The sequence below is a fragment of the Haliotis rubra genome, unplaced genomic scaffold (assembly GCF_003918875.1).
Source record: "Haliotis rubra isolate DU_JTF1 unplaced genomic scaffold, ASM391887v1 Scf61, whole genome shotgun sequence".
NCBI classification, from domain to species: domain Eukaryota; kingdom Metazoa; phylum Mollusca; class Gastropoda; order Lepetellida; family Haliotidae; genus Haliotis; species Haliotis rubra.
In genome coordinates, this window is record NW_025767313.1 from 17,215 (window position 1) to 30,975 (window position 13,761).

The 13,761-nt window shown below is 42.3% G+C and overlaps 1 protein-coding gene across 1 annotated transcript in view; it reads right to left on the reverse strand.

Annotated features, from left to right (window-relative positions):
- The window catches only part of LOC124255792 (voltage-gated hydrogen channel 1-like), a gene marked incomplete at its 3' end in the record, with an annotated part of 36,813 nt that overhangs the window by 4,409 nt on the left and 18,643 nt on the right, over positions 1-13,761 (reverse strand). The window contains 2 exon segments of the mRNA XM_046689717.1: positions 4,965-5,089; positions 10,195-11,217. Coding sequence (XP_046545673.1) covers positions 4,965-5,089; positions 10,195-10,349 — 280 coding nt within the window.

Genomic DNA, 13,761 nt, shown 5'->3' on the forward strand with positions numbered 1-13,761 from the left:
CTAACCATTGCCTGATCCGTGCAAACAAACCAACTCTCACACCTGATCCGTGCAAACAAACCACCTCTCACACCTGATCCATGCAAACAAACCACCTCTCACTCCTGATCCATGAAAACAAACCACCTCTCACTCCTAATATTGCCACCAAACCACCTCTCACCCCTGATCCATGCAAACAAACCACCTCTGACTCAAAATATTGCCACCAAACCAACTCTCACACCTGATCCATGCAAACAAACCACCTCTCACTCCTAATATTGCCACCAAACCACCTCTCACCCCTGATCCATGCAAACAAACCACCTCTGACTCCTAATATTGCCACCAAACCACCTCTCAATTATGATCCATGCTACCAAACCACCTCTCACCCCTGATCCATGCAAACAAACCACCTCTCACTCCTGATCCATGCAAACAAAACACCTCTGACTCCTAATATTGCCACCAAACCAACTCTCACACCAGATCAATGCAAACAAACCACCTCTCACTCCTGATCCATGCAAACAAACCACCTCTCACTCCTAATATTGCCACCAAACCACCTCTCAATTATGATCCATTCTACCAAACCACCTCTCACTCCTGATCCATGTCACCAAACCACCTCTCACTCCTGATCCATGTCAGCAAACCACCTCTCACTCCTGATCCATGTCACCAAACCACCTCTCACACCTGATCCATGCAAACAAACCACCTCTCACACCTGATCCATGCAAACAAACCACCTCTCACTCCTGATCCATGCAAACAAACCACCTCTCACACCTGATCCATGCAAACAAACCACCTCTCACTCCTGATCCATGCAAACAAACCACCTCTCACTCCTGATCCATGCTACCAAACCACCTCTCACTCCTGATCCATGCAAACAAACGACCTCTCACTCCTGATGCATGCAAACAAACCACCTCTCACACCTATCCATGCAAACAAACCACCTCTCACTCCTGATCCATGCAAACAAACCACCTCTCACACCTGATCCATGCTACCAAACCACCTCTCACTCCTGATCCATGCAAACAAACGACCTCTCACTCCTGAGTGCATGCAAACAAACCACCTCTCACACCCTATCCATGCAAACAAACCACCTCTCACTCCTGATCCATGCAAGAGCAAATCCACCTCTCACACTCCTATCCATGCAAACAAACCACCTCTCACTCCTGATCCATGCTACCAAACCACCTCTCACTCCTGATCCATGCAAACAAACGACCTCTCACTCCTGATGCATGCTACCAAACCACCTCTCACTCCTGATCCATGCAAACAAACCACCTCTCACTCCTGATCCATGCAAACAAACCACCTCTCACTCCTGATCCATGCTACCAAACCACCTCTCACTCCTGATCCATGCAAACAAACGACCTCTCACTCCTGATGCATGCTACCAAACCACCTCTCACTCCTGATCCATGCAAACAAACCACCTCTCACACCTGATCCATGCAAACAAACCACCTCTCACCTCTCACACCCTATCCATGCAAACAAACCACCTCTCACACCTCATCCATTAAAGCAAACAAACCACCTCTCACACCTGATCCATGCTACCAAATCACCTCTCACTCCTGATGCATGCAAACAAACCACCTCTCACTCCTGATCCATGCAAACAAACCACCTCTCACTCCTAATATTGCCACCAAACCACCTCTCACCCCTGATCCATGCAAACAAACCACCTCTGACTCCTAATATTGCCACCAAACCACCTCTCAATTATGATCCATGCTACCAAACCACCTCTCACTCCTGATCCATGCAAACAAACCACCCCTGACTCCTAATATTGCCACCAAACCAACTCTCACACCTGATCAATGCAAACAAACCACCTCTCACTCCTGATCCATGCAAACAAACCACCTCTCACTCCTAATATTGCCACCAAACCAACTCTCACTCCTGATCCATGCAAACAAACCACCTCTCACTCCTGATCCATGCAAACAAACCAACTCTCACTCCTGATCCATGGAAACAAACCACCTCTGACTCCTAATATTGCCACTAAACCACCTCTCACCCCTGATCCATGCAAACAAACCACCTCTCACTCCTGATCCATGCAAACAAACCACCTCTCACACCTGATCCATGCTACCAAACCACCTCTCACTCCTGATCCATGTCACCAAACCACCTCTCACTCCTGATCCATGTCACCAAACCAACTCTCACACCTGATCCATGCAAACAAACCACCTCTCACTCCTGATCCATGCAAACAAACCACCTCTCACACCTGATCCATGCTACCAAACCAACTCTCACTCCTGATCCATGCAAACAAACGACCTCTCACTCCTGATGCATGCTACCAAACCACCTCTCAGTTATGATCCATGCACATCACGCTCCACTGATTACAAGCCATCCAACCACATCACCCTCCACTACAAGCCATCCAACCACCTCACGCTCCACTACAAGCCATCCAACCACCTCACGCTCCACTACAAGCCATCCAACCACATCACGCTCCACTACAAGCCATCCAACCACATCACGCTCCACTGATTACAAGCCATCCAACCACATCACGCTCCACTGATTACAAGCCATCCAACCACATCACGCTCCACTACAAGCCATCCAACCACATCACGCTCCACTGATTACAAGCCATCCAACCACATCACGCTCCACTGATTACAAGCCATCCAACCACCTCACGCTCCACTACAAGCCATCCAACCACATCACGCCCACTGATTACAAGCCATCCAACCACATCACGCTCCACTACAAGCCATCCAACCACCTCACGCTCCACTACAAGCCATCCAACCACATCACGCTCCACTGATTACAAGCCATCCAACCACATCACGCTCCACTACAAGCCATCCAACCACCTCACGCTCCACTACAAGCCATCCAACCACATCACGCTCCACTACAAGCCATCCAACCACATCACGCTCCACTGATTACAAGCCATCCAACCACATCACGCTCCACCACAAGCCATCCAACCACATCACGCTCCACTACAAGCCATCCAACCACCTCACGCTCCACTACAAGCCATCCAACCACATCACGCTCCACTACAAGCCATCCAACCACATCACGCTCCACTACAAGCCATCCAACCACATCACGCTCCACTACAAGCCATCCAACCACCTCACGCTCCACCACAAGCCATCCCACTTCTCATACCACCACAATGCTATCAAACCACCACATGCAATCAAAACAACTTCTCTCCTGTACTCCTTGTAAGTAATTAAGGATGTTGATGTGTATAGTCTTTGTAATAAGATATTCTTTAAGAGGCCCGAGACTATAGGGCTTTGTTTTGGGAGGGGCATGAAAGTCGATCGGTTTCACCCGCGGCAGGCAGTCTTGCAAAATACGTCTTGAGTGATGTGCGCCTGCCGTCTTTTATCACAAACAACAATTCTATCTACCCCTGTGTTCTGATGCTTCAGTCGAAGTTCAAAGAGGTTGTCAATGCGACAACAGTTTAATAACAAAGCATAGCTTCACAGTTATTCCAGAAATACATGTACTTTATTTACAAGATGTGTGCAGCTTGCAAGAATCAAATAGAGCTGTATTTTGATTAGTATTTTACGTAATCTGTTACCATGACAACGGTGTAACAGTAGCCGGCGTCAAGACTTCTTAGTCTATTTGATATAATTCTCCAGCTAGCTGAAGCGAAATCCTCCTCTCAGAGAGAAGGAGGTAAAATCCTTGGGGGTTAGTTTTGGTACCGTCTCAAGTCTTCTTTCGCTTTTGGTTCTAATAACAAACCAATCAAAAAACGTCGCATTTCCGATCTCTGCCAATTAGATTGCTCGTAGCTAAAAGCGACAGCAGAAATAACAGCACACTGTGACCTTGGTACATACAGTGGTCTAAGAGCAGTTTAGGAAATAAAGGTTTAGATAAGTTGGGATAATTTAGACAGAGAGAGAGAGAGAGAGAGAGAGTTATTGTTTTTGGTTTTGTTGTTCTAAAGGCCGTCAGCAACTGATATTCCGGTATTCGTAACATCAAACTTAGAAAGAGTTACATAATTAACTGAAATGTTGGTTTTCTGGAGAACCGATGCCAGCGTGTTTGTGTTCAACATCAAGTAGCTGCTAAGAGTATTCTTGTGAACGCCAACAAGTAATGTCTTTGACTGTCAGCACTGATCGGTTCTGCACGAGTCCAACATATGCTCATGCCAAGCAGTGCCCCATATCTTAGTGAAACTTACTGACGATGATCACAAGGTCTATCTTAGTGATTTGGGAAGCTTACTGACGATGATCACAAGGTCTATCTTAGTGATTTGGGAAACTAACTGACGATGATCACAAGGTCTATCTTAGTGATTTGGGAAACTTACTGACGAGGATCACAAGGTCTATCTTAGTGATTTGGGAAACTTACTGACGAGGATCACAAGGTCTATCTTAGTGATTTGGGAAATTTTACGGTGATCACAAGGTCTGTAGCAAGGATTGGGGCTGACGAAGAGGAGGTTGGGAAATTTGGGAAACTGACGAATGATCACAAGGTCTATTTTAGCAAGGATTTGGGAAATTTGACGATGATCACAAAGTCTGTAGAGAGGATTGGGAAATTTACTGACTATGATCACAATTTTACTAGCAAGGATTGGGAAACTTACTGACGATGATCACAAGGTTTCTAGCAAGGATTGGGAAACTTACTGACGATGATCACAAAGTTTCTAGCAAGGATTGGGCACTTACTGACGATGATCACAAAGTTTCTAGCAAGGATTGGAAAACTTACTGACGATGATCACAAGGTCTGTAGCAAGGATAAGGGAACTAAATGATTGTCAGGTACATTTCAATGCTTAGAGGAACGTAAAGCTATGATCTCTTGTCTATGCCAATGATTATGAGAAGTTACACAAATTGATCTCGAGATTTATGCCAATGACGAGGGGAACTTACTGACGATGATTTCGAGGTCTATAAGCATCTCGAAGACGACGATGAGGCTGTCCAGTACCACCAGGGCGATGATCACGTACTGCACTTTGTTCGTCTTCAGAAACTCGGCCAGTCTCTCTCGCCATCTGCAATTACATGGATTACTAGGAAGGAGCCACGATTACCCATTTGTTGTTACAGTGTATGGTAATTGTACACGGCTGGTCAATCAACACGATTACAACTCACGCCTAAAAAAAATTAAATAAATTTAACAGATGTTTGGAATACCATTACCAGCCTTTACTATAACCGATTTGGGTAAAGCAGACTTTTGTTATTCTGAATACTCCCGTGAAAATTATGATACAACAAAAGGGTTTAGAAGGAAAAATGGATACTATCGATAGCAGTTAAAACTAGCAAAACAGTATAAAGCACACAGAAATCGGACGTAATAAAGGCGTTCGATATATCTTGTTTTCCGACATCACAAGATAGATCTTGCATATAGACTTGTTGTTGATGGATATTTCACATCCACACATAAATTGTCCACAGCCTGTTGTGTACATAGGTCGCGGCTCGTACAGGCGCTATATTGTAAGGATGTCACAAATATCCTATTCACAAACATGCCATTCTCCACATCACTAAAACCACACATCATAAATAATTGTATCTGTAGGAAGTATTCACACAAATCCCTAAATCTACTGTGTACGTCGCATGCAAATCTAGTGGATATAAATTCATCACGGCGTAATGAAGGATTGAAGGATACTGTCTTTGACAGGTCATCGATTCCCTGGTCATCAGAGATTCCTGATGTTGAGTCGCAGCTTAAACCCCTCCTTTTCTGAAATAACATCTTGTCAGAGAGAATCAGCAGCAACAGGCATCCATCAGCTTCAGACGCGATATGATGGACAGCTGAGATCATCTTGCACAAGTGTGTTTGGCAAAGAGAAGCGCTGAAGATCAGTTACTGACGAAAGGCCAAATCACCTCAAAAGACTTACAAATACTTTCGTATGTTGTTGTGTTTCGGATTTAATAAAGGTCACACAGTGACCTCCCGTCCTACAGCCTCCTCTAATCTAACAGGCGGTATCCTTATCTTTTACAAAGAATGACCACCCGTCATACAGCGTCCACTAATCTAACATGCGGTTTCTTTATCTTCTACATAGAATGTTCTTCCGTCCTACTGCGTCCTCTAATCCAACAGGCAGATTCCTTATGTGCTACAAAGAATGTCGTCCGTATTACAGCGTCCTCTAATCCAACAGGCAGATTCCTTATGAGCTACAAAGAATGTCGTCCGTATTACAGCGTCCTCTAATCCAACAGGCAGATTCCTTATGTGCTACAAAGAATGTCGTCCGTATTACAGCGTCCTCTAATCCAACAGGCAGATTCCTTATGTGCTACAAAGAATGCCTTCCCGTCCTACAAGGTACAGACACTCACCTACCGCTCATCTCGGCTTTTCAGGACTCATGCAACATGTTTTCAAGGCCCATTCAAATTGTAGGGCAGTGCTGTACCACTGAATACGGTTGGGGTCAAAGGATGTCATGTAAGTGCTGCAGAGGTGAGACAAACCTTGCAAATGTTGACAAATTTACGGACATTCTGCGCTCGCTAACTAAGTGCACATACCTCTTGATAGCATTAAAAACACCACGTCAATTATGTACACGAGTTAATCGGGATCTTACTTATACTTTTCTATCTGTCAACGTAAAGTTCCAATCTGCAAACCTGTTTCACGTTGGCACCACCAGCTCAGAAGAAGTCTTACTCTGTTGACCTATACATTTTTCTTGTCACATGTTTAGATAAGTGTGTATATTGTTCTTTGAACGGTATCGATGTAAGTATTTTGCTTGTTTACCAATCCATATTTCCTTTGGACATAAAATATGTATAAACGAGATTTCTTTGGGCACAAAATACTTAATAGCTATGAGAAGTATATGAATGGGTCACTGAAAATCAGTGATGTCATCACGTGTTCGCTAAAAGGGTAAGCGTTTCCTGCCCTAAACGGTAGCACCCCCATCAACAGTTGGCAAGCAGATAGGTAAGTATAGTCTGACACCGCATTAATGTACTGCTGCCATGTGAAAGTGTCTGAAACCAACCAAACAATCCAGTAATCGATGGACCCGAAAATCTACACTACACCAGATTTTAAAAAAAAAATCAGGAGGAAAGCGCCGCTTCTTGGTATGCAGAGGATTACAAAACAGGAACATAACGTAATGTGGGAGTAGATGACGAGGCATTGACTTGTAGGGATGTTCCATGAATGAAATCTGCAGTACGTTTTAGTCCGGTAAACCCGGTGTAAACTTTCTCAAGAAGCGTTTTTAAAGGAAGCTGCAGACTATTTATGGCTGACATATAACAAGAGTAATCATACGCGTTAGAAATAGGGTTTCACAAACGCTGGACAATAGTTAACATGCAACATGGATATCCAGACACATTCACAGTAGAGTTTAACAAACTATAGGTTACATTTAGTTGGCACAGAAAAAAAACATCATTTCAATTATGTATAAACAAGTCCAATAAACTATTGTTATTTTACAATTTGTGTTGGCACCATTGCTTCTACCGCTATCCAGTTAAGAAAATAAAAACACACATTAAAGCCAGACCTGCCTTGTCATCACTGTGTTCTATTATCTACTGTTCGTGGTCGCTACAATGACATGTCATTTAACGGTAACTAGTGCAATGACTGGTATGACAATATGATGACAAATTAGCTGGTATTGCCCGTTCCCAAATCTCTATATAAGAGATTGCGTATCACTCAAGCATGTATTGTTGTCAGTTTTATTCTTTTTCCCATGTCTACAGTGACAACCCTAATTTCCGAATTTCAAAACTGTTCCCGCTGGCCAGTACGGCAGGGACAAGATCGGTTTACGTCTGAGGCCTTGTTTTCAGCATTTGCAACATGTCTACAGGAAATGTGTGTCGGACGTGAGACAAGATGTCAAACAAATACACATCTCAATCAGACTTTCAGAATGGTGACGAGAAAAGGAAAACTTACAACACACTCTCCTGAACGTGAGTGGTATTGAAGCAGCACTCAGAGGTGCCATCATGTAGGAATTTACTTACGTTGTTAAACACACGAGACACAATTGAGTCACGCCATATGCACAGACAATGATCCATTGGGAACAAGCAAAAGAGCAATAAAGAAGACCACTGAAACTCTCTGATGACACCAAGTGTTCTCAAAAAGGGTAATACTATACTTCTCCACCAGGACCTGCCACTCACACAATTTGCATAAGAAAATAAATGTTAGTTTATTGCCATACGACGTCGGCTTGTAAACAATCGAGTATGGACAAGATAATCTGACGTGTCCATTGACGCGATCCCCGTTTACTAATTTCGTTAAAATAAAGACAAACACGAAAGTAAATTGTTTTATGAGCTGGTCTCGACCATCTGGACGTGATAGGCAACATAGTAATGCAAAACAACCAGAATGAATGGTGCCGACCAACGGAACAGATAGAAACCATGAAAGTAACACAAACTACAAATGCTTCGAGTATCAAGATGAAATATCATCTTCCTGCATATTCAAGGTGGCATGCCACTCACAGGACAACTGTACACATTACAATGAGTGGAAACAAATAGAGATTCCTGAATATACCCGCTCAAGCAAACACCATCTTCTATTTTCTTTCTCGGTCGATAAGTTAAGGCTATTCCCTTATAAACTCATATTTAAGAAAAGCAAGATTTATGGATGTCAACTTCTTTATTGCGAATAACACGAAGTTTCGGAGAGTATGCTTGCCCCTTCACCAGGTGAACGGTAGGGAGTAAGAGTGAGTGAGTTTAGTTTTACTCCGCACTCAGCAATATTCCAGCTATATGGCAGCGGTCTGTAAATAATCGAGTCTGGACCAGACAATTCAGTGATCCAGCAATTGGGAACCGATGACATGTGTCAACCAATTGCAAGCCAGCGAGCCTGACCACCCGATCCCGTTAGTCGCCTCTTACGACAATGAAAATCAGCTTGAATATCTCAATTTTTGCAAAAATCGTTTCTGTATCTATAGACTGCAATGTTTTCTACCTTAATATCAATTTATGACCATTTCGGGTGTTATTTGCAAGAACCCGACATCTCGGAATGTTGAGGTCTCGCCAGTATTTGAACATACTTTCTACATTTCCAGCGTTCGGTACGTTTTGGCCCTTCATACAAGGATGAAAAAAACCAGCTTGAATATCTCAATTTTTGTAAAATCGTGTATGTATCTATAGACTGCAATGTTTTCTAACTAAATATCAATTTATGACCATTTCGGGTAGTATTTGCAAAAACCAGACAGCTCGGAATGTAGGTGTCTCGCCAGTAATTTAAACATACTTTCTACATTACCAGCGTTTGGTACGTTTTGGCCCGGGATACGAGCTGGGTTACGGCAGATTTATTCTAACCCGGACCTTCACGGGTCGGTAGGGAGTAAGAGGGGGATATATATACGTACATTGGGGGACTACAAAGAAAACATATTTAACAATATTGAAGGAGCAAGCATATACCTGATGAAGGAGCAAGCATATACCTGATGAAGGAGCAAGCATATACCTGATGAAGGAGCAAGCATACACTCCGAAACGTCGTGTTATTCACAATAAGGAAGTTGACATCCATAAATCTTGCTTTTCTTATGCATTCCACTTCTAAATGCCCTTCAAAGAATTAAACTCATATTTGTTTCGAAAGCTGGGGCTTTTGTGTTTCTGACAAATGTAGCCCAAGTAAGAGGCAACAGTTCTCTCGTGTCATACATATATTTATGACTGAAACATTCACTAAAACAAGGATATATATAATTCTATCTACCATTCATGTTTTACCCAATGGCATTTAATGACCTCTATTGTGTGTGAATCCTTCACAAGGCGATGATTTATCACGATCAATCATATCTTCAAATCTACGTGAATAGAAAGCATGACTATGCTCCTACGTAGGACTCATCTATCAATAAACCTGAACTTCTTGTCGGAAATCAATACTCCCTTTAGTTGTGTTGTATTCTGACACGAACAATGTTGGGAAGACTAAACTACATGACACCGATGTGTCATTCTGTATTCAACACACTCCTCAAACAGACATAAGCAACTGATACGCAGATATATTTGTTTTCTATAACAATGTGTACTTTGTGAGTGTACTCACGGTATTTGAGGTTCGTGTGAGGCGTCCTCCGCCTCCTCTATTGTATGAAGTGAGATCTTCTCAGAGACATCCGCGTCTGCCATGTCTGAAGAAACAAACCTATGTCGTCTGCTCCGTGGTTTGAAAAGTCTGTCGATCAGAGAAAGGCCACACATTTGCAATTCAACTCAGGCAGGCGGCCAGAGACAAGAACTCGCCCCGCTCATGGAAATCACAGCAGAGGTGTAACATCGCACGGTCGCTGTCCGCTTCATCGAATACCCAATTTCTAGTTTTACACACAGGCTATTGCTAGAGCACGAAGTATAAGCTGCATATGACAATAAGTCGTTGGTTTTGTGTGGCTGACACAAATTGTTGTCAAGATTAGTGAGTACAGGCTTAATCCATCAACACATCTGGAATATCCACATTTCAATGAAACAGATTCTCAGCTTCATGCATCTTCAACTCATATCAGTTTTTGAATCCTCTAAGCATAGGATCATCTTATATTCCGACTTTTTTCCAATGGAAACAATGGCACGGAATTCCATAAAGCTTGAAACACAACTACACCCTGCGGATGACTGTAGAACAAAGTTCACATCGTACCGGAGAGCAATGCGCTTATCGTACAAATTTGGACACAATTCCAAGGAATATTTTATTTATGATATGTCATTTTAAAATTCTTTTCTCTCGGAGCGGCCACGTGTTTGATGCTGCACGTGCTGGAAGGAAACTGTCTGTTATATTTTAAAAGCTGTGACTCATGGATCTGAGGAGATTATTTCCAAATCGAATACATTTCTCATATGCCATTGTGAATTACAAGCTTAAGTTAGATGGCCTGCTGATATTGTCTGAAGACGTGACTTCGGTCGATGTCAGGCCCAACGAGTGACGTCTATTCTGTTACACCGTTCTTCATGTAATACAGACGCCTCAATCTCCAGTATGTTATCCACAGACTACATCATCATGTCCACAGAGGGGTCCTTGTCGGGTCTCCTCACACAGCTGATGTCTGGTTTCTTCAAACTAAAACAATAATAAACACATGAAGTAAATGTTTACACGTACATAAAAATTATGCAGGTGCATCATTCTATGATGCCATCAAGCAGTATGTGAATATGAGCGCCATCGTCGCTATTTTATTTCGCAAGCATGAGCTGCATCAGTACTAGAAAGGTAATACTTGACCAACAGGTATCGGTACTTGTGAAGTCGTTCCTGGTGATCGAACCATGAGTATGGTCCTACGGGGTTGGTAGTAATCAGTCATTAAGGGACTATACTTCAGTAGATATGTCGGATGCTTACGTGAAGGATTTTGTCGCTTATATTTATTCACTCAATCCCTCTACAAAACTGTGACATCATGTCACGATTTTGGATAGAATGTGACATTAAATGTGAATTTGGTTGCTGTCGGTTTTCTTGTTCCATTTCCATAGTAAGTACACCCGTACTGATTCTGGTGGATATTCTTGGCATTCAAGGTAATTCAAATATATACTGAACCTCAGAACTACCCCATCACATATCCGTCGGCAGTAGGTTAATGTCGGGTTCTTGAGTAGATCCACGCACTACAGCGAAAACCTCGTTTTTCAAATGTTAAGGCGTTAAAAATAATATGTTGCTCTGTGTCATAACAACAATTCACCTGATAGAGATATTGCATGATGAGGACTGATGTAATGCACTTCACCGAACATTAGTAAGTGAAGAGCTAGATGGAATATGTTTGTTTACACAGTGTAGCGCAAACCCTTGTCTGGTTACACTTGCTTTATAGTAGTGCTTACTTTTCCGGTCACATGGCCAAGTGGATAGAAAGTCTGCTACAGTCTGTTTGGCTCAAAATCGTACCGATGAATTGCAATCTAACTCGAAAACTACTAAACATATAGTACTCAATGAAACACTGATCATAATCAAAACATCAGACCAACTCTGTGGGGATTTATTCTCAGAATTTATGTCCTAAAAATAATAAAAGTTGGTTAACAAACTATCATTAAAATGTTGACCCAGTTCACTATTTGTTACGAGGGGGGGGGGATTTGCAAAGAGAGGAACAGCCAGGTGTGCTAAAAAGGATGGAGACGGCACAGCACAGGTTAATGAATCAATGACTTTGTCGGCACTTGTGCACGGGCCTCGCGTACACCTGGCTGTTCCTCCCTTTGCAGTCCTCCCTCGTAACAAATTGTTAACTGTGTCAAAATTTTAATGATAGTTCGATAAACAACTTTTGTATTTTTAGGTCATAAATTCTGCAAAAAAAATCACAGAGTTGGTCTGATGTTATGATTATGATTACTGTTTCAATGAGTATTCTATGTTTAGTTGTTTTCGAGTTAGATTGCAATTCATCGGTCCGATTTTGAGCCAAACGGACTATAGGAAAACGAAACTTAGGTAATTCGATTCCTTGGCTTCGTCATACAAAATGAGGTTAAAGATGTTGTACTTACCGTTTCTTTATACCTGCCGTTAACCATCAATGAAATAAAACAACGACCGGGCGGATCGTGATTAGTACAATGTGTCTGAATGGGATATTCATTCCTTATGGTATCTCACTGAGTCTGAAATATAATGCGCGGTCGATTTGGAAATAGCTGCATCATGGATACTATCTCTATATATCTTAGACAAAAACTAGCTGATAACAGAATCAGATGCTAATTGTGGTAAGAACCTGGGTATGTTATAGCTTGACCCGCCATACATGAAGGTGTCCAGTGGAAAATACGCAGCTTAATAACGGTGTAAGAATCTACAACGAAACGTCGCTCTATGCAATAAATCATTCATAAAGTTGTATGCTTCATTTTTGACCCAGCAACTTCTAGAATGCCGATCAAACAATTAGTCCCTGGTGATTACCACAACCCCATCGTACAGGTGTTGACAGTGTTGCTGGTATGTGCTGCATAGACACACAGAACTCCCCCTCGCTTCCTTAAGAGAAACTGTATTCATTACATGAGGTAGACAACAATAACACATTACAGTTATACCACGACTGTTATCGTGAGACACCAATATACCAGTAAGACATTACAGTTATACCACAACCGTTATCGTGAGACACCAACATACCAGTAAGACATTACAGTTATACCACGACTGTTATCGTGAGACACCAAGATACCAGTAAGACATTACAGTTATACCACAACCGTTATCGTGAGACACCAAGATACCAATAAGACATTACAGTTATACCACAACTGTTATCGTGAGACACCAAGATACCAAACAAGACATTACAGTTATACCACGACTGTTATCGTGAGACACCAAGATACCAATAAGACATTACAGTTATACCACGACTGTTATCGTGAGACACCAAGATACCAAAGTAAGACATTACAGTTATACCACGAGTGTTATCGTGAGACACCAAGATACCAAGTAAGACATTACAGTTATACCACAACCTGTTATCGTGAGACACCAAGATACCAATAAGACATTACGAGTTATACCACAACTGTTATCGTGAGACACCAAGATACCAAGTAAGACATTACGGTTATACCACAACTGTTATCGTGAGACTCC